The following is a 22,387-nucleotide window of genomic DNA, read 5'->3' as shown; positions in this document are numbered from 1 at the left end:
ATAAGTTAGTAATCAAAGTATATGGTCTAATGAGATAATTAAGACAAGATTGCCGGCCAAAGCATATTCCTTTATCCATCAATTTGCTATTGGTGTAACAACTTTCTCTGGTTTATTATTCTGATTACAAACAAATGAAAAGATAAAGCTTGCTTAGCTAATTAATTAAATAATACAAAACCACAACAATGTTACATTCCAGGTTTTGATAAAGGACTGGTTCTAGACACATTTAACTAATCTTTATGTGATTTTGTTTTTTATGTGATTAGAAATTACGGAAGGTCTTACCTCACCATTTTTACTTTACCTAATATCAAGTAATTATTGTGCTCTTTGAACATGTAAGAACCTATCCATTAATAAAAGTGAACATGGAAAATCAGATTTCCTACCTAAATTCTGAAAACAAAAACTCTACAAAACATCTCTCCTTTGAGGCAGTTCATGTTAATGGAAGTATTTAAACTCACTCTCATTTATCAAATAGTAAAGGTATAATGTAACTGGGTAGAAATCAGAGCTAATGGGGTTTGATTGAGACAGAGTAAGATAAAAGTTGCTATATTATATTAATTGCTTAAAACAGCAAGAGGAGAGAATAGAAAGGAAAAGGAAAAGAAAAAGAAAAAGAAAGAGAAAAAGAAAAGGAAAGGAAAGGAAAACACAGCATAGACAACTTCTTTGGCACACACTTAAAACAAGTGCCAAGGCCCATAATGCACACACAATTCACAGCCTCCTGATGGACCAATGGTCCAATACTTTATATACAACTTTTTCTAAAGGTCGAAAGTATTGTCTGACCATACACATTTATTCCAATCCTCAAACATTCCCACAGCAACTAATTAATGCATATATTAGGCAGTGCTCCTGAAGGATCCCAGAGCTTTAACTGCTCCTGCTCTCAAAATGTACTGGTGGTAGAAGGCGGCGATGGCAGCACCGATGAATGGTCCAACCCAGAAGATCCACTGAAACAATGACATCAAAGCAAATTTGGCATGAGCAATACTGGACTTTATCATATAAAAAAATTATATGAAATTTAAGGCCAAAGTAAATGTCCCTTCTCGGGATTCCTACCTTTTTTTTAAAATTAAAAAAAAAAAATGGATATACATTGTTTTAAAATTCCAAAGCTAACTTTAGCCTAATTTAAAATTAACTTAAAAAAAGAGACACTTGGATTAAAACAGGGGAAGAGTAATTTGAAAACAGAGGAAAGAAAGAAAATAGATGTAGAAGGGGGTGGTACATACTTGATCATCCCAAGCTTTTTGCTGTCCATAGATCACAGCAGCTCCAAAGCTTCGAGCTGGGTTGATACCGGTGCCGGTGACTGGGATGGTGGCCAAATGAACCATGAACACCGCGAATCCGATAGGAAGTGGTGCTAGGACCTTGAGTTCAAATACAGAGCTTTAGACTTCAGATACAGAGATCATTACTTCATGAAATAATAAGAAATTGAACTATAGTATACACAGGAAACCACTCTAAACCCAAAAATTAGACCTGTTTTTAGTCTAGTCATTTTCATTAATCATCAAGTAGCAGATACCAAAAAAAAAATGCAGTTATTATATACATAATCATATAATACTGAGAATTTATGTCAGTTTTATCTTTCATATTCTCTTTCTGATAGAACTTATAAACTAAATCGAAAACACTTACAGGAACATGGGAATCTCGTGCATTCCTCTTAGGATCGGTGGCAGAGAAGACGGTGTAAACAAGGACGAAGGTGCCGATGATCTCAGCTCCCAGACCAGTGCCAGTGCTGTACCCATCAGCGAGTTCGTTGGCTCCACCACCGTATCCAACATAGTAAGTCTTCTGGAACGCCTTCACCAACCCACAACCACATATGGCCCCCAAACACTGAGCCACCATGTACATCACGGCTCGGACCAATGACACCTTTCGTGCCAAGAACAGCCCGAATGTCACCGCAGGGTTAATATGACCACCTGCACATTTTATCAACACCAACATGTCAGATCACATATATTTACTGTCCTGCTTTTGGTTTTAGATTGTCCTTAATTTGTTTTTCCACTTTCACTTGAATTTCAATTTTTATATAAAAATTTATTTACTTAATCGGGAGAGTTAATAAAACTGATATGATACCATGGGATTTGACTGATATTATGAATTGTGACGAATGTTAAATAGAGCTGATTCAAAAGTTCATGCATAGTGAAAAAAAATTTAATTATTGCACATAAAAAAAAATTATTTAAGTTATGAATAGAGGAAAAGAGGAGACTTGCCAGAGATGCCGGCAGTGCAGTAAACAAGGACGAAGATCATGCCACCAAAAGCCCAAGCGATGCCGAGAATGCCAACGCCGCCACACTGATCGGTAGTCTTGGTTGGGTCAGTCTGGCTCTTGTACCCAATAACAGTCAGAACAGTAATGTAGAGGAACAAGAGTGTGGCAATGAACTCGGCAATGATGGCCCTGTAGAAGGACCATTGGGTCAGTTCCTCGCCGTCAACAAGCGGAGCCGGTGGTGGATCTTGGTAGTCCTTCGATGCGAACCCGCCGCCCACCTCAATGTCCTTGGCCATTGCCCTTTTTCTTCTTTTCTCAGAGAGAGTGACAGAGGATGTTAGTGTGTGTGTTTTTAGTGTGAGAGAGAGAGATGGTGAGAGTTTGTGATGAGTAGAGGAGATGAGAAGTGAGGGGTTATAAATACATGGAGGTGGTGAACTGGTGGGTCTGCTGCACTCACACTCGATAAGTCCATTTATTAGACTTAGAATTGCCGCCCAGTCCTACTAATTTTGATTTTGATTTTGATATCTTTCATTTTCAGTGATTCAGAACCACCCCACTTTTTTATTATAAGCTCGTGCTTTATTCCATTTCGTTGTCCTATTGAGTACCTACTACCATGTTAATGATTTTCTCATTTAACCGAATTGGTGGAAAAAATATATATATATTAGTAGAACCAAAGAGCTTATTGTTAGGATGAAAAAGTACTGTTATGTACTAGTCATTATAATCACGATATATTTGAAAGAACAAGAGAACAATTTTGAGGGAGCCTCTATCTCTTATATTTTTATTAGAATTTCATATTATGAAAAAAAAAAAAAAAATAGTAACAATAATTTAAAAAAAAAAAAAAAATGTTGGTCACGTCTCACATTAAAAATAGAAACGGGTGTTGTAGTGCCACCTGCTACGACAGGTCAAATCACACACGAACCGACTATCCAGAAAATTCGATCACCACCCACCGTCCATCCAACTCAGACCACATCCCTTTGATTCCTCCAACCACTAAATTGTCGCCACGTAATCCCACGTGTAGCCGCCACCTCCTTCCATGCCAATCATCTTCATTCATTTCACTTAATATAAATAAAAATGCTGTGATAACCACAAATTAATCATATTTTATTATTTTTTAAGTAGTAGTAGTAGTAATTAATTACCGTAGTTTTTTCAATTATGTGAAAAGTGAAAAGGTCCAAGTCGAAACTCGTGGTGGATAGCTTGCCACGCGTCACACATGATTTTGTATAAACTTTGTTTGGCGTTGATCATTGATGATTACCAACTCACGGGTATAATATGGACATGGTCGGTTGTCGTCTCTTTCTTATAAAATGCGTCCCCCTATTATAATTGTACATTCTCGCATTTCACACAAAGTATGTCCTACCCACATTGGACTAGCTTTTAGCCTCGTGAAAATTGCATTGCCTTGTTAACAGCACATGCGGGGCCCATCGGAGTCTAGGCGACTTTGACAGTTGCTTAAGGCTCCCAATCAAAAAGAACACTTTAAATTATTTATTTTTTACATTATATTCTTAAATTTTAATTTTTTTTTTTATAATTAGGCCCCAAGTGATAAAAAGATTTAATAGTGGCCTCAAAATTTTCTATTCCCAAATTTTTTATTAGCAACCTTAAATTTTTAACACTTTCTATAATTAGGCCCTAAGCATTAAAATGATTAATAGTGGGATCAAAATTTTTTTAATCTTTTCTCAAATTTTTGTTTTAGAAAGTATTAAATATCCACGGGTATGGTCCTATGCGATTATCATTGGTATGGTCCTATCATGACACCATTGTAATTATTCAATATATATTTAACAGTAAGTTGGGAGAATGGTCCATATTCTCCGATTTAACTTTTTTATTTTTTTCCCATTATTCCTCACTTTTTGTTTCCCTTATTCCTCACTTATTTTTCCTTATATATCAATATGGTGTCATGTTCTCTATTTACAACTTTTTTCTCTTATCTACTCTCATTAACAATTTACAATTTCATTATAAGATTTTAAACACGCTTTTAGAATTTTTCTAAGTCAGCTTCCATTATTCTTTAACTTAAATTATTTTGTAATTTTATTGAAAAAAAATTATCAAAAAATTGTATAGTTTGTTTGTGAGTTGTGAACATTTTTATTTATATGGTTGATTATGTCTATCCGAAAATTTTAAGAAGAAGACAAAACATAATAATCAGATTTGTGATAAGAAAATCTTTATGAATAACAAAAAAATTTGGAAGAAATTGAAACTAGGAAAAAAAAAAATTGTCTTAATTAAAAGGCCACTTTTATATTTTTTTGCTTAAAGCCTCAAATTACATTGAGCCGCCTCTGAGCACATGAACACCACTTCACACAAACCCTTATAAATCTCAAGAACCTACCACCGCTACATCCTTAGCATACATAAACTGAGAACGTCAGTATAATTATTATTAGATGCTCCCTCCGTCCCACAATACATGTCCTGCATGGGGAATCCAAGTTTTTATGGTAGTGGAGTTTTAATAGTTTTTTATTGCATTGATGAGAGTAAAGTTTCAAATATGCCCTTTCTAAAAGACAAAATAGTGCTCCGTAATTAGTGCATTTGTTTAGTTAAAAGAATAATTTGGGAATGTTATAAAAATAGTACATTCAATTTTGAAATAGGATATATTTTTTGAGACATCCCAAAATAGAAAGATGGACAACTATTTTGGGACGGAAGGAATACAAGTTTCGTCATCTTAGACTATATACTGTGTTACATTAAACCGCCACGGCCACAAAGGATTTTGGCAATGACAATAGTACAAAATTGTTGAATTCAAGTATCAAAAACGCTACACATCTCAAATTAAATACTTCATAACTTTTAATTAGAGACATAATCTTGAATCTTATGTGCAATAATTAAAAAGATATTAAAATCCTCTATTTTAATACATATTACATTTTATTCTTTTATCCATTAATTTATGTAAAAAATAAAAAGACAAATTAATTACACTAGATTTTTCTCTCTATCACTAATTTGCTTTTCTTTTTCTTTTTTTTTTCATAAGTGATCTCTAATTTACTATTGTAAGTGATCTCTACTATTGTAATATCTTTAAAAATAATAATAATAATAAATAAGATATATATGTTTTAGAAACAGTTTATAGTTGTGTTATCCTATTATTTTGAATTTTAAAAGAGTTTTATTTGACTTAAAACTCTAAGGATAATATCTATACTATAGAGTTTGTATTGTATTAGGTGAGGAAACGAAAAGAAAAACAACATCTTTCTCAAAACCTACCTTAAACTCTTACCACGCTAATTCCTGGGTACTGATTACTAAAGCATAGTCAACCTTCTGCAGTGGCTGGAAGGAGAGGTGACTAAAGGTCACATATGTGAAGAAGGAGTAACGTTATTTTAGGCAAGTTAATCTTGCCTTATAATTTTATATATACAACTGACTTGCTTATTAAAATTTTAATATTAAATTCTGATTTCTGTGTTCTATAGTATACAGATCATCTTGTTAATATTAAGCACTTGTTGAATATAGTTTTACATTTTTCGTTTATATATATATATAGAAGTGATATGCGTATGGATGTATAATTATCGTGTCATTGAAATGGTTACATAGTTATGGCTTGTTAAGTATATTCTGAGCTTTGGTAGATAAATTGATTTTTATATGTTCATGTGTGTGTGCATATATATTTTTAAATTTGTATAAGTATAATGTGGATTCATTTGTTGATACAAATTAAGATCAGTTTTAGTGAACTAGTAATCTATGTTGGAGTCCAGAATAGCTTGGGTCTTGTGTTGGTTTAAAAATGAAGATTTTAGACAACATTAACTTTTATACGTGCTTTGGAAAATTCTTGTATATTAATTAATTGAATGAACCTCTATATAAATCCTATGTTAATATAGTTGAACAATGGGACCGAGATTGGAATAGTGATAAACAGTGGCCGATTGGAAGTTGTTTTCGCTTACAATGATATAATTAATTATATATATATATATATATATAATTAATTATATCATTGTAAGCAAAAACAACTTACAACAACAATTTATTGATATCAGAGCCTAGGTTAAGAATTACTTGGCTAAGAGAAGTGATAGTAAGAATAGGAGTATATAGTTATACAAATTATCTGCTCTCTTACCATGCTTCAGTTTAAAATATAAATTACTTGTGAGACTTATCATTGACATTCTTTACTGAAAATAGGATGTCAGGAGCTGAAAGAGGAAGAGGCCGACCTGCTAGAGGCACAGGTCAAGGAGGTGCCGGTCGTGGTGGTGTAGACCATGACAATGTTCAGTTGGAGGATACACCTCATGTGCCGAATCCTATGATTGGATTTATCAGAGATATACGCAAATTGGGGGCTGTTGAATTCGTCAGACTTACCGATCCATTTGATGCCGAGAAGTGGATTGAAAATATAGAAAAATATTTTGAGATGATGGACTGCACTGAGGTGTAGAAAAAGAAGATTGGTGCTTTTCTTTTATCTGGTGAGGCGCCAGTAATGGTAGTCAGAGACTAGGATGGTTGTGGACATTACAGCTATGACCTGGGATGATTTTAAAACTCGGTTCAACGACAAATACTTTCCACTATCAGTGAGGGGGAAGAAAGCAACTGAGTTCATGCAGCTGGAACAGAATAATGATATGTTAGTCAGTGAGTACGAAAGGAAGTTTGAGCGAGGGTTGATCTCTTATGTGAAAAAGTTTGTGGTAGGTCATCGTTATGACACATATACTAAAATGGTGGAATGTGCTATGGCGATAGAGGAAAATAATAACATTGCCTTTCAGAAACAGAAAGAGTGTGATAACCCTCGGATCCGAGACACGGGTTGATAAGGTCCAAGCCTAAACCCAAGGGAAATATCAAACAATTAAAACATAGAATATAAAGATTTAAGAATTTATATTACAAAGCTGAAAGAATTAAGAAACATAAACTCCTCCAAATAAAACTCCAATTCTCCAAAACCTCCAAAAGTACAACTTGGGAATCCATCTCGTGGACCCCTAAATAAAATCCCCACTGAACTGAATAACTGAAAATAAAACTAAACTAGAACATCGGGAGAAGTCCTACGTAAGCAGATGAATAAGAGACTATCCTTGACAAGCATGATCAATCTTTAAGGCTAGAACCGTCCTGTACCTGAAAAGAATAAAAAAGTGAGTCAGACCCACGAACAAGTTCTAATCTAACTGCAATTCATACAGTGACCCGATACGCAGATACACCCTAGATATCTCACAATAGCTATCTAGTCCATAAGTATATATATATATCCACACTAAGGGACATTCACTGGAATACAATAGGAGTCTCAACCTAAATAGAAGGCAACATGCGAAAACGCACCCAAAGGTGGGCATGAGTACCTAGATCAAACAGGGTACACCTCAACCTACCATAGCCAGCTACGCATCCACTGCATATACGCACCCTAACCAACGAGCCTGAGACTCAAGCTCATCTCGTGGTACCATAACCATATATCTAAAGTTTATCCCAAAACCAGAGTATGTCATTCAATTATTCATTGAGGTGACATACAAAACACAATCCAGTTAGTCACTCAACTTATTCAATTGATATGACCTAACTACAACCAACTAATCCAGGAAGTCATTCAACTTAGTCAGTTGATCTGACTTAAACACAAATAGGATTCAATATTTTACAATCCATTCCTTTCATTTAGTAGGTTAGGTCTTAGCGTTTTAAGCTAAACCGTCCCTAGTATGCCACCGTCCCATACCGGTGCATACAATCCTCTATATCCATGTAAATTATAACACATAAATAGTAGTTTAGCAATTTACAGTCCAAAATCATAATCCAAATAATTGCAGAAAAGTGTTTAATATTTCAACAACTATAATCCAAGCGTTAATCCATGTAATTGCAGAAAAGGTTAAATATTTCAACAATTGACATCCAGAGCATGCATAGATCAAAACAAATAAATAAATGACCATATCATGCATTTAAAATAAGTTTTATAAACACACTAAATCTCATTAAATTGCTGACATTTAATTAAGCAATTTATTTCTCTTCCATCCGTTAACAGCATAGAAAGTTCATTAATTTTATACTGTTTGTCCCATTGACTTAGAGGTCAACTTTAATCAACTTAAGGTCTTAATAACACCCAAAATCAATTTCCTAATCCCTTGGTGAAGACCGAGAACCATCAGAACAGTTCCCATGCTCAAACAGTACCAACAGTGCTTAAAAAAAAATATCAGAAAGTGTAAATTGGAGAGAGCCTGCTGCATGACTTTGGGAGCAGGCTCTCTATGCTTGGGAGCTGGCTCCAAGGACCTTGGAGCCTGCTCTGTGACTGTGGGAGCCGGCTCCCACTTCCATGGAGCCGGTTCTCATCTCCTCTGAGAGCTTCCAGTCCCGTTTCAGCCGCTCCGTCTCCGGCCATTCAAACCTTACTGTTCTTCCTCTAAATTGAACTTAAAGGCCTTAAATCTCTTCTAGTATTAATTCAAACCTTGGTTTATAGCAGTAAGACTCAATACAAGATTAAAACAGTGGCGACTTTTTATGCTAAAACAGAGACGATACAACCATACACGATAGAATTATTTCATATAAATTTCATAAATAACAGATAATGAAACTTAACATATAATAATCATGCATGGTTCAATTAATGTCCATTTATTCTCCTAGAGATTATCTAGGTGCACAGAAAACAAGCCAACGGGAGAGAGGAAGAAAGGAACTTGCCTGTGATTTCAGTTATGAAATCTCGGCGTCGTTTCTAAAGTTCCGGCAACCACTGTATCCCTACAAGCCTCCTATGGTTCTAGTTTAATTCACCACAACCCTTCTTTGGTCCTCTCTGGTTTCCTCCTTGACAGCCCTTACGGTGCTCTGTTCTCTCTACCCTCTGTTTTTACAAAACTAACTTTACGTTTATGTGCTATGTGTTATGATCGTAAACCCTAGGCTAAAACATAATGGTGTATTTATAGGATTAACACTAAAACCCTAATCCTTGTAATATTAGAGACAGAGCCCTAATGTAAACCCTAGTCAGCCCATAGAGCAGCCTAAGTTATAGTATAGGTCGGCTAGATATACGTGAATTGTAATTTAAAGCTACAACCGTAACTTAAATTTAATAACCTAATTTTAACATTACAAGAATTACATTAAAACAATGAATTACAAATAAAAATAACACCATTAACAATTAAAGAAAATAATACACAATAATTAAACAATTTAAATAAGTCACATAATTCACATAAAAATAATTAAATCAATTTAATTCAAATTTTAATTAATAAATGCAAATCAACAATTAAACCAACAAAATTAACAATTTAAGCAAAATAAAAATGCAATAAAATAAAATTTAAAATGCTGAGACTATCCTTTTAAAAGTAGGGGTATTACAAAAAGCGTAAGGCAGAATAGAAAAGTAAGGGGGCTAGCAGCTCTCAACAGAATCAGAGCAACTCTCAACAGAATCAAAGGGGTCAGCAGTAGCAGACTCAGAGAAACTGGCAGGGTCAATCTTGGCAGAGAGGCTGACAAGATTGGTGAGCAAGGAAACGTCAGAGAGTTGGTGAAGGTGATCAATCCACAACTTTGGTACCAGCCACGCCTCATGATACACAGCCACATCAGTTGATCGGGTATTGCTAAAATTATCATGAGGAAGGACATATGGCTCGTAATTGTCTTAAGCCTCGCAAGAATGATCAGTATCAGAGAGGTCAGGCACCACAGCAGCACGGAGGTGCAAGGTTTTATGCAGTTGTTCTAAATGGGAGACAGGACCATGCACTACCAGCAATGGGAGGTACACTTACTATTTATGGCAGTATAGTTAGAGTACTATTTGATTTAGGTTCTTCATATTCTTTTATTGCACTATCATTTGTGGATACACTGGGATTAGAACCTGGACATAAGAGTAATGCCCTATCTATTATAACTCCACTCGGGAGTGCGACGACACTTGATAGAATATATCGTGTTTATCCTGTTACAATTGGGGAATTGGAGTATCTTATTGATTTAATAGTATTATGTATAAGAGACTTTGATGCTATACTGGGTATGGATTGGTTGGCTAGATATCATGCTCAGTTGGACTATCATGAGAAGATTATTATATTCTCAGTTCTGGGACAGTTACCTTCTCGATATAAGTGTGGGGAGTTCGAGGGCACCATGACTATGGGATTTCTCACCCACATTGAGGTGGTTGAGCAATGCGTGACTATAGAGCAGTTGCCTACAGTGTTAGAGTATGCAAATGTGTTTCAAGATATTTCGAGTTTGCTTCCTATGAGGGCAGTAGATTTCTGCATCGACCTCACTCCTGGTATTTCACCAATCTCTAGGGCAACCTACAGAATAGCGCTAGTTGAATTGAGTGAGTTGAAGAAGCAGACTCAAGAGTTGCAAGATCGGGGGTTTATTCGACCTAGCACATTACCTTGGAGAGCACCTGTTTTATTTGTCAAGAAGAATGATGGGTCACTCCGCTTATGTGTTGACTATCGTGCGCTAAATAGGATCACTATTAAGAACAAGTACCCATTGCCACACATTGATGATTTATTTGATCAACTCAAAGGGGCACAGTTGTTCTATAAGATTGACTTAAGGACTGGTTACCATCAGCTGAGGATTAGGGAGGAGGATATTCCTAAGGCTGTTTTCAAGACTCGTTATGGCCTCTATGAGTTCTTAGTCATGCCTTTTGGGTTGACTAACGCTCCGGCAACTTTTACGGATTTGATGAACCGAGTGTTTCGACCTTACATGGATCAATTTGTTGTGGTATTTGTTAATAGCATTCTGATATATTTCAAAACTAATGAGGAGCATGAGAGACACTTGAGCATTACACTTCAAACTCGGCGTGAGCATCAGCTCTATGCTAAGTTTGAGAAGTGTGACTTTTGGCAGGAGCAAATTTAGTTTTTGGGGCATGTGATCTCTAAGGATGGAGTTTCAGTGGATTTTGCCAAAGTGGAGGCTGTGATGAGTTGGAAAATGGCCTACTACTGTCACTGAGATTCATAGCTTCTTGGGACTGGCAAGATACTACAGACGCTTCATTGAGGGTTTCTCTAAGATTGTTGCACCTTTGACTCGTTTGACTCAGAAGGAAATGAAGTTTGTTTGGGACCACCATTGTGAGCAGGCATTTGAAGAGCTAAAAACGAGATTGACTTCGACACTAGTTTTTACTATTCTTGTTAGTGGAAAGAGATTTGTTATCTACACAGATGCGTCACATCAAGGTCTTGGACGTGTTTTGATGCAAGATGGTAAGGTGGTAGCGTATGCCTCTAGGCAGCTTAAACCACATAAGCAGAATTACCCTACACATGTCCTCAAGTTAGCCGAAGTGGTTCTTGCATTGAAAGTGTGGAGGCATTACTTGTATGGTGAGAAATTTGAGTTATTCTCTGATCACAAGAGCCTCAAGTGCCTCTACACTCAGAAGGAGTTGAATATGAGGCAACAGAGGTGGATGGAGAAGATGAGTGATTTTGATATGACCCTTCAGTATCATCCTAGGAAGGCAAATGTGGTAGCAGATGCCTTGAGTCGGAAACCGAGAAGATTAGTTGCCTTTATGATGATTCAGGAGTGGATGATGTTAGAGGCACTGGCAGAGTTCTCTATCATGTCAAGTTCTCAGAGTACAGGGGCTCTTCTTTGTAGTTTAACTGTACAACCTACTTTGATCAGTCGGATCATTCATGCTCAGACTCAGGATGCCAGGTTACAGACCAAAGTAGGTGACGCTGTTAATGATGAAGGTAATGTCCACTAGACACATAGAGCTGATAGTGGTATGAGATTTCAAGGTAGGCTATGTGTTACAGACTTAACAAAACTCCAGAGAGAAATTTTAGAAGAGGCACACCACTCTAGGTACACAGTGCACCCAGGTGGCACTAAAATGTATCATGATCTTAAGAGGCAATTCTGGTAGGAAGGCATGAAATGTGATATGGCAAAGTTTGTGTGATACCTTTCGATTCTAGAGCCACGGGAGATCAAGTCCAAGCACAGAACCAAGGAGTACCAAACAATTAAAGTATTTTAAACGAACACAGATTACAAAAATGACTTAAGAAATAAAAGAATAAGCGGAAAGAAACTATAAAAGAAATCCTCAATATAAAAACCTTAAAATATTAATAACTTAAAATCCTACAATCCAAAATCTCCAATCTTTTAACAACTCGGGAATCCATCTCTAGTGGACCCCTAATATAAAAATCCCAAACTGAATCAAAGTAAAACTGAAGATAAAATCCAAGTCGAACATCTGGAAAGAGATATTACATCGTCGGAAGAGTGAGTGACCGTCTATGCTCCACACGAACAAGCTCAAGCCTGGAACTGACGTACACCTGTAAAATAGAAGTGGGTCAGGCCCACGAACAAGTTCTATCCTACTGCAATCCAAGCAGAGACCCGATACGCATGTACATATTAAATAGTTCAACAATAGCTAATAATCCGTACATAAATATATATCCACACTACTGGACCCTCGCTAGACTATGAAGAGGGTCTCAACCTGAATAGAAGGCATCACACAAATTGCACCTGAGTGGGTATGAGTACCTAGGCCTAAACAGGGTATACCTCAATCCCCACAGACAGCTACACATCCAACTGTATATACGCATCCTAACCGTCGACTCTGAGACTCAAGTTCATGTCATGGTACTATAAAAATATATTTAAACTCCAATTCCATCCATCCACAAGAAATCCATTAAGTCGTTCGGCGTAGTCAACCGCACCGACTTACATACATATAAGGAGGATTTATTTAATAACCCGTACCCTTGTTCCAAATAGGTAGAACTTAGCAACTTGTACTGTCCAAACCTAGTATGTCACCGTCCCATACCGGTACATACAATCCCATCCGTCCAATAGTTGATAAAGCATATACAAGTACATAACAATATCAACGAGTCCATATCAAGCATATCAGAATGTATTAACAACCGTTCTTGAATAGTCCCAACAAATTGATTAACATTGAAAACATAAATATCAATATTAATTACTCCATTCCACACATTTAAATAATTTATAAATACCAAAACCAACAATTCCAACCTAACCATGTTAGAATAGATTAACCATCACGCTTTAACAAATACAACCATTGATTAAGTACTAACAGTATCAGTGTCAAAACCCACAGTTCCAAACTAAGCACATTAAAGTATACTAGAAAAACATGCTTAATTAATCCAACAATAAGCCATTACCTGATCACCCACAGGATTGTGTCTGTAAATATAAGTTTATTCCCGGTATCCATAATTAACAAAGCCTAAACAAATGTTATAATATTTATTTCCATGGCATGCATAATAAATCTAGACAATTTATCATACCGTTAAGTTCCTATCCAACAAAATTGACGAGTTAAATGTTAAGTTTGATCATCAATTAATCTTTAGCAAAAATACAGATTTCTTGTATGTATGTATATTCTAAGAATTTGCAATTAGCAGTGCACAAACTCTCACAGGAAATTTTCCATTATAATCTAGAAGTTAGAAACTCCAAATCCACACAAGTCTACAAGACATTCGTAATTAACTCCATGTAATCCTAATAATTAATGCTTTATGTCCAATTCTATGTTAATCTGATCTTTGAATATTTATGTTTACTCTGGACCACTCCTAAACCATCCATTACAGTATTCATTCTCCACTAAAACATAGGAAAACAATCACTATGAAGCTTAATCACTGCAAAGTGGAAAAACAAACAACAGAACCAAAAAAACCACGTAGAAAACAACCTGGAGCCGGCTCCAGAATATTGGAGCCGCCTCCAATGGCCTTGGAGCCGGCTCCTAGACTATTGGAGCCTCCTCCCATGCAAGGAGAGCCGGCTCCAATCCAATAGGAGCTGGCTCTCTCTCCCTCATCTTTTTCGTGTTCTCTTCTTCGGCGTCGTCTACACCTCCGGCCTTTCACTGCTTAGGTTCCCAGAACTGGTAACTGAGTACCAGTATACTACCAACCCTTGTTTAAGTCCTTAATACAATACTAAGATGGATTTAAACCAAGAACAATGCAAGCAACAAGTTTATACGATATAACAGATATAAACCACATATTGTCACAGTTAAAAGTTGAACTATGAAACAGATAACGTTTTCCTTTTTAAAACATGTAATTTATCCTGGAACTATCGAGTATGCAAAGAACACAAAGCCTAAGGGAGAGAGTAAGGACAAAACTTGCCTTTGAGACCTTTGTTTAAAAATCTCTACGTCTTCTTCTAAGCTTTTCGGCGATTCCTACTGCAAAAGTTCCTCTGTTCCTCCTCTGCCTCCACAGACGTATACTTGGTTTTGTTATTTTTTCCTAAAACCCTAACCAAACATCTCACATATATTTATAGGATTTTACTAAACCCTAGCTTAATGCAAGACCCAACTGTAATCCTAACCGGCCCATCCAACTTATTTAGATTCCTACGACGGCTATAACATGACTTTTTTTTTTAAACACAACCCTAATTAAAACAACAATTAAATGAAAATAATTAACACTTAAATTCAAATAATTAACCATTATATTAAATTAGATTAAATCACCTAAATAGTTAAATTAAATCAATTAAAGCATTTAATCCTAATTAAAATAACTAATTTAACCCACTTAAAGGAAAACTACAATTAAATCTATTAAATAACTAAATGCAATTAAACCACAGTAATGAACAATTAAATTAAAATAAGACATACACATAAAACAAAATAAACTCACATTGAAATATAAACAAATTTTCAATTAAAACAAATCAATTCATAGTTAAATAAATAAAAATATAATGTAAACAATAAAATAAATTCCAAACATATCATTTTAAATTAGGGGTATTACAGATTGTGTTTAGATGTCTCACTTATCAGTGAGTGAAGGCTGAGCACCAGAGACCAGCGGGACTATTACAGCCTTTGCCTGTGCCTGAGTGAAAATGGGAGCATGTGACGATGGATTTTGTTGTGGGGGTTACCGAGGTCGATACATAACCATGATACAGTATGGGTGATAGTGGACCGATTGACTAAATCAGCTCATTTTCTACCCATTCAAGCTACTGATACTGTAAAGGAATTGTGTAAGATCTACCCATAGAGTGCCGGTGTCTATTGTTTCAGATCGTGATCCTCGTTTTTCATATCGGTTTTAGAGTAGTTTTCATGCAACTTTTGTTACTCCTTTGAGTTTGAGTACTGTTTTTCATCCTCAAACCGATGGCCAGTCCGAAATGGTCATTTAGGTGCTAGAGGATATGTTTCGTGCTTGTCTGCTAGATTTTTGAGGCAGTTGGGAGGATCACATTCCACTAGTTAGGTTTGCTTATAATAACAGCTATCAGGCTAGTATCGGTATGGCACCGTATGAGGCACTTTATGGTAGACCTTGTCGTTCACCTGTATGTTGGGCCAAAGTTGGTGATGGTAGTTTTTTGGGGCCAGAGTTGGTACAAGAGACTATAGAGAAGGTTGCCATCATTCGAGATCGACTTCGTACAACTCAAAGTCGACAGAAGAGTTATGCAGATCGACGTTGTCGAGCTTTAGAATTTAGTATGGGAGACTTGGTGTTCTTGAAAGTATTATCAATGAAAGGGGTTACAAGATTTGGTAAGAGGAAAGAGAAGTTAGCTCCTCGATTCATTGGACCTTTTGAGATCACAGAGATGATTGGAGAGGTGGGATATAAATTGGCTTTACCACCCAGACTATCAACTGTTCATAATGTTTTCCATGTCCCTATGTTATGAAAGTGCTTAAGGGATGAGACTCAGGCCATTGACTGCACAGAGGTCCATATACGCCCTAATACAACCTACGTTTAGACATCTATTCACATTGTTGACCGTATGGTGAAACAGTTGGATGGACAGAGATACCTCTAGTGAAGGTACTATGGAATCATCATGATGAAAGAGAGGCTATTTGGGAGTTAGACTCGGAGATGAAGGAAAAGTACCCACAACTTTTTGAATATGGTACGTAAATTTTGAGGACGAAATATCTTTCTAGGAGAATATAATGTAATGTCTTTAAAAAAATAATAATAATAAATAAGATATGTATGTTTTAGGAGCGGTTTATAGTTGTGTTATCCTATTATTTTGAATTTTAAAAGAGTTTTATTTGACTTAAAACTCTAAGGATAATATCTATATTATAGAGTTTGTATTGTATTGGGTGTGGAAACGAAAATAAAAACACCATCTTTCTCAAAACTTACCTTAAACTCTTATCACGTTAATTCCTAGGTACCGATTACTAAAGCATAGTCAACCTTCTGCAGTGGCTGGAAGGAGGGGTGATTAAAGGTCACATACGTGAAGAAGGAGTAGTGTTATTTTAGGCAAGTTAATCTTGCCTTATAATATATATACGAATGACTTGCTTATTAACATTTTAATATTAAATTCTAATTTCTGTGTTCCATTATACATATCATCTTGTTAATATTAAGCACTTGTTGAAGATAGTTTTACATTTTTCGTTTATATATATATATAAGTGATATGCGTATGAATGTGTAATTATCATGTCATTGAAATGGTTACATAGTTATGGCTTGTTAAGTATATTCTGAGCTTTGGTAGATAAATTGATTTTTATATGTTCATGTGTGTGTGTGTGTGTGTATTTTTATATTTATATAAGTATAATGTGGATTTGTTTGTTGATACAAATTAAGATCAGTTTTAGTGGACTAGTAATCTATGTTGGAGTCCAGAATAGCTTGGGTCTTGTGTTGGTCTAAAAATGAAGATTTTAGAAAATATTAACTTTTATATGTGCTTTGGAAAATTCTTGTATATTAATTAGTTGAATAAACGCCTATATAAATCCTATGTTAATATAGTTGAACAATGGAATCGAGATTGGAATAGTGATAAACAGTGGCCGATTGTAAGTTGTTTTTGCTTACAATGATATAATTAATTAATTATATATATATATATATATATATTTGTTATTTTTTTAATGTTAGAGAAATTGGAAAAAAAATTATTATTAATATTTCAAAAATTATGATATTTTTCAGAAAATTAAATTTAAATGTTATGAGCCTAATTGTGAAGACTTGTCAATTTTTTAAATGACGGTTGGGTGGTTTTCCAATTTAAAATCATAAAATTTATAGTTTTGAGTCTCTGGGTATTATGTATATGCGAGTATATATTTAAGTATAGATAGTTGAATATCATTATTAAATTTTGAGATATTTAAAGTATATGTTTAGGTATAATCATTGGTTTCATGGTTACCTATTAAATAATATATCTATACTTAAAGAAAAGACAAAGTAACTTGATCGCTGCTGGGTTTTGATTACAGGTAACTATAAAATTGTATTTATTTATTCATTTTCTATAGCATTGAAATTACATTATTGGTTGTTGAGAATATGATTAGAGATTAAATTAGGAATTGAAGGTACGGTAATGAAATTATTACAAATGTGGCTTTTTACTGACCACATGGAAATAAAAAATGCACGTTAATCTATGGAATAAAATAATTCATTATTCTTTTTCTTATATAGATCAGTACAATGGGTAATTAAAAGAAGTCATTGATTAATAAGAGGGGAAGTCCGGGATTGACCCAATAATGATTTGCTAGGTGTGGTCAAGGACCTGTTTATTTGGGAGTGCATTACCCTTTCATTATAGTCATTGGGTCTAATGAGCCCTTATTGTGTGGACGTGATCAGGGATCATCTGAGAAGTAGACGTACAATTCAGCCACACGTGTGTTTTCGGTAGTCAGGGACTATACGATTCACGCTACTTTATTGGACGGGAGCCCGGGGCTCATATGAGTTATATGGATTTAATAAAAGTAAATGATGGTCGTTGAGTTTATAATTAATTGGAGATATGCAATTTTTTTTAGTAATACACTTAATTGAGTTGCTTTTATATATAAGAATATAAGGTATGACTAGCTTGCTGAACGATGATTGTGTTTAGCATTTTTTGTTGAACTTGTGAGCTCACCCTATTATCACATTTCAGGTGCTCGTAGAGTAGAAACGTGATGGAGACACATGACAAGGATGGATTTTAGCTCATTGCACATTTACTTATTTTTACTTGGTTTTCCTTTCTTATGATCCTTGTAATAAAGTAGGTGTTTTGTGAGACTTTATTAAGTTGATTTAGTGGTTATGAATGTTTTATTATGTTAGAGAAAATTTCACTTCTATTTATTATTTGTATAATTTGTCGGACTCTCATATTTAATAAATTGAATGAATCTCTGAATGATGAGATTCATCGTAGTTTTATTTATAATGGATGTAAATTGAGAATTGGTAAAAATTATACTTTAAATTTTATATGGACAAATAGTTCTGTGACAACTATATTCTTTTATTATATATATATACATATACACACACATATTATATTCCCTACTCTTTCAGCTTCTCTATATCTTTATTCGGTAACTATGTGATTGATAGAAAGTTTACTCATTGTGTCATTCATCTTAAAAAATTATAGCCAAAGATATATACCGGAATTGAATTCAAAGTTATTACGTTATATTAGTGTTATTTTTTGACTCTTTCCTATATTAAAATTTTGATTTCAAAACACACAAAGCAATAAGCAGGCACCTAATTTGATATACTAAATTCGTGAAGTCTAGCATTTTCCTTCATGCTTCATGGTCCCACAAATTATATAGCGTCACTTCTTTAATCAAAATAAGCCGCATCATCAATAAAAATAAAAAAAAATGCCCTATAATTTGCAAACTGAAAAACTCAACCTCTAAAGCCAAAGTTCTAATAATAATAATAATAATAATAATTTTTTATCGATAAGTACCAACAGAATCAGGAATGAATGATCTTGACAAATGCCACCAGAAATGATGAAACATGCAGAGCATGAAAGGGGGTATCAAAATCAGCCCATGGATAAAACACCAACAACTGTGGCTTCTTTTTAATTTAAGATAAGAAAACAATTCAATACACCAACACAAACTGAGGAATATAATTCATGTACTGACAATGACAATGAAAAATGTTATGCTGCACTGACTAACTTCCTATAAAACGATCAATCAAAAGACCCACTAATTTCCCAAAGCAATAGACATTTTTTGATGTTATGCTGCTTTCTATAACAATAGACGAATCCAAATCTTCTGTGAACCCAAGAGACCATAATTTTCTTCACATGCTCACACTGGAAAAAAAAAATGGATATAATATAAGAGAGATCGTAAAAGATTGATCTAAGCCATAAATACAAGATCAATAAATACATACAGGGCGTAGAGAAAAAGTTATGCCATTAAAGCACTGAAAGCAATATAGGAAGGCTAAAAGCAGTTTAGACTACAGCAACAAAAACATTATAGTTAGTATTAAGAAAAAGCCAAATGCTAAAAAAACTAACCCTAAGATGTTGGTATCTATGCTTTTTAATACCAGAGTTTAGCACCTATATGAATTGCCCCTTCCTCAGTGTGTGTGTGTGTGTTTACCAGCATTCAATTCTGGAAACTACATAAAAATAGTTTGACCATCATTCCAGCCACTCAGCCAAATACGGTGGATGATCCTACATTACTTGTCGTAGGGGGGCAGACTCATTGGACTTCACTGGAATTCCATCTCTAAAGGGGACGTCCACATATATTCTATTCTATTTATATGGGTATAGAATGTTCTATATAACTCAATAAGCGTTTACGATCCCAACAAATACACGCATAGACAAGAGAAAATGTTATGCCACTAAAGCACTGTAAGCAATATAGGAAGGCTAAAAGCACTTTACACTACAGCAACAAAAAATTATAGTTAGTATTAAAATAGAAAGCCAAATGCAGCCAAAAATAAAATAAAAATAAAAATAAAAAATAAGCCCTAAGAAACTATATGAATTGCTCCTTCCTCAGTGTGTGTGTGTTAACTAACCCTAAGAAACTATATGAATTGCCCCTTCCTCAGTGTGTGTGTGTGTTAACCAGCATTCAGTTCTGGAAACTACATAAAAATAGTTTGACCATCATTCCAGCCACTCAACCAAATATGGTGGATGATCCTACATTACTTGCCGTAGGGGGTCAGACTCATTGGTCTTCACCGGAACTACGTCTCTAAAAGGAACGTCCACTTATATATTCTATTCTATTTATATGGGTATAGAATGTTCTATATAACTCAATAGGCGTTTTCTCACGTTGGACGATCCCAACTTTTTTCACTTTGCCGTATACTCATAAACTTAAAACATTTAACAGATACCAATGCAAAGAACAATAATCGAGAGTCCCTAATATTACAAATAAAAAGCCGACATATAAACAAAGTATTAAAGTCAGAAAGCCAAATGCCAACAAACCAATCCTATAATGTTGGCATTCAAAGCTTTGTATTTGGCACTGAGTAATCCCAGAGTTTAGCACCCCTTCTTCCTTGTGTGTAAATGCACTCACCAGTATTCTGTTTTGGAAACTACATACAAGTAATTTTGACCATTATATTTACCAAATAACCATGCAAAGAACAATAATTGAGTGACCACATATCCCTAATATTACAAAATAAATAAGGATTCCCGAACGAACAGTACCCTATAAACAAAATCATTTCAAAATTCCAAATAAACTCTCTCATTTCAGCACACCATTACCGTCCACAATTCCATAGCAAAAAAAATTCCACAAATACAAACTCAAACCTTCCGAAATTCTGAATCAGGTTCCATTAGAATGAATATTTCTCATGCATCACAACACAATCAAAACAAAAACATTCATCTATGAATGAAATCACATCTTCCAAAATTTACAAATCCTATTTACTTAAAGAAATAGGATACATGTAATGCAATATAATCAATTCAAAACATCCATCAACAACATGCAGAGAGGAAAAGCATCTCTAACTTAACAAACTATCATATTTAAGTTCCAAAAATCACCATCACAAACCCTACTAGTATAACATAAATCTCCTCACTCAAATAAATTATTCATATCAGCTCAAATTCAAAAATTGGAGATATAAAAAAAACGATAAACCATAAGTTAAGTAAAAATTCCTCAATGCTCCAAAAGTCAAAAACATAGAAGTAAAGAGTGAAAAAATCAGAACAAACTGACTTAAATCAATCCAGAGGGACCTCAACATCGCCATCGGTGATGTCCTGCTGCATATCCTTAGGGTCCTTCCCGTCGACCGTACAACCAACGGAGACGCAAGTGCCGAGGATCTCCTTGATGGTCCCGCTCAAGTCCTTTGCCATCGATCTCGGCTTCATCACCTTCGCGATCTCGATCACGTCGTCAAGGGATATGTTGCCAGTGTGCTTGATGTTTTTGGTCTTCTTGCGGTCTCGCTCGGGCTCCTTGAGGGCCTTGATGACCAGAGCGGCGGCGGAGGGGACGACGGAGACCTTCGCCTGACGGTTCTGGACGGTCAGCTTGACAGTGACTCGGAGTCCCTTCCAGTCCTTCGCGGTCTCTTTCGCGATATCTTCACCGATCTTCTTTGGGGAGAGTCCGAGGGGACCGATTTTGGGAGCGAGTGAACTTGCAGCGCCGACTTCGCCGCCGGTGACCCGGACAAAGACGTCGACGACCTGGGATGGGTCGAACTTCGGGGGCATTTTCCGGCGCTGCGATGAGAGTCTGCAGAGGGTGTGAGAGAGCAAAGTGAAGCGAGCGGCGACAGCGAAGACTGCGAAAACCAGCTGTTTAGGGTTTTTATCTATAAACTAGGGTTTTGCTGATGAAGTGAAATGACTTTTTTGTCCTCTTATTTTGCACGTGCAAAAATTCTTTTTAGTCGAATTTTTGTTGACAATGAAAAAGAAAAACGGAGTATGACTCAAATCTAAGATTGTATACCTTTTAGTGGACGTCTGATCCCCTGTTTATAATAAATTTACAGTTAATTGAATCCTTTTAGGATTAGTATTGTTTGTTCTTTAAAA

The 22,387-nt window shown here is 35.3% G+C and overlaps 2 protein-coding genes across 3 annotated transcripts; both read right to left on the bottom strand.

The window, feature by feature from the left end:
• Nucleotides 1-548: 548 nt before the first annotated feature.
• LOC132293421 (aquaporin PIP2-2-like) lies at nt 549-2,703 on the bottom strand. The gene is made up of 4 exons (XM_059790901.1): nt 2,286-2,703; nt 1,684-1,979; nt 1,266-1,406; nt 549-977 (listed from the first exon to the last, which is right to left on the bottom strand). Exons 1-4 carry the CDS (start codon nt 2,584-2,586, stop codon nt 864-866), a joined length of 852 nt encoding a protein of 283 aa, XP_059646884.1. The 5' UTR covers nt 2,587-2,703; the 3' UTR covers nt 549-863.
• Nucleotides 2,704-19,350: 16,647 nt separating this feature from the next.
• Nucleotides 19,351-22,143, bottom strand: LOC132293420 (large ribosomal subunit protein uL11-like). 2 transcript variants are annotated; one of them, XM_059790900.1, is made up of 3 exons: nt 21,555-22,143; nt 21,131-21,174; nt 19,351-19,627 (listed from the first exon to the last, which is right to left on the bottom strand). In XM_059790900.1, exon 1 carries the CDS (start codon nt 22,058-22,060, stop codon nt 21,560-21,562), a length of 501 nt encoding a protein of 166 aa, XP_059646883.1. In that variant the 5' UTR covers nt 22,061-22,143; the 3' UTR covers nt 19,351-19,627; nt 21,131-21,174; nt 21,555-21,559. The 2 variants fall into 2 exon arrangements, with proteins under 2 accessions (XP_059646883.1, XP_059646881.1); XM_059790898.1 differs by lacking the exon at nt 21,131-21,174.
• Between the last annotated feature and the right edge of the window lie 244 nt (nt 22,144-22,387).

Source organism: Cornus florida, unplaced genomic scaffold (genome assembly GCF_030987335.1).
Source record: "Cornus florida cultivar Cherokee Brave unplaced genomic scaffold, ASM3098733v1 CherokeeBrave_3.0.0_Hap2_Chr02, whole genome shotgun sequence".
Lineage (NCBI taxonomy): Eukaryota > Viridiplantae > Streptophyta > Magnoliopsida > Cornales > Cornaceae > Cornus > Cornus florida.
The sequence above is the reverse complement of the archived record's forward strand: the minus strand, read 5'-3'. Positions and strand labels throughout refer to the sequence as shown.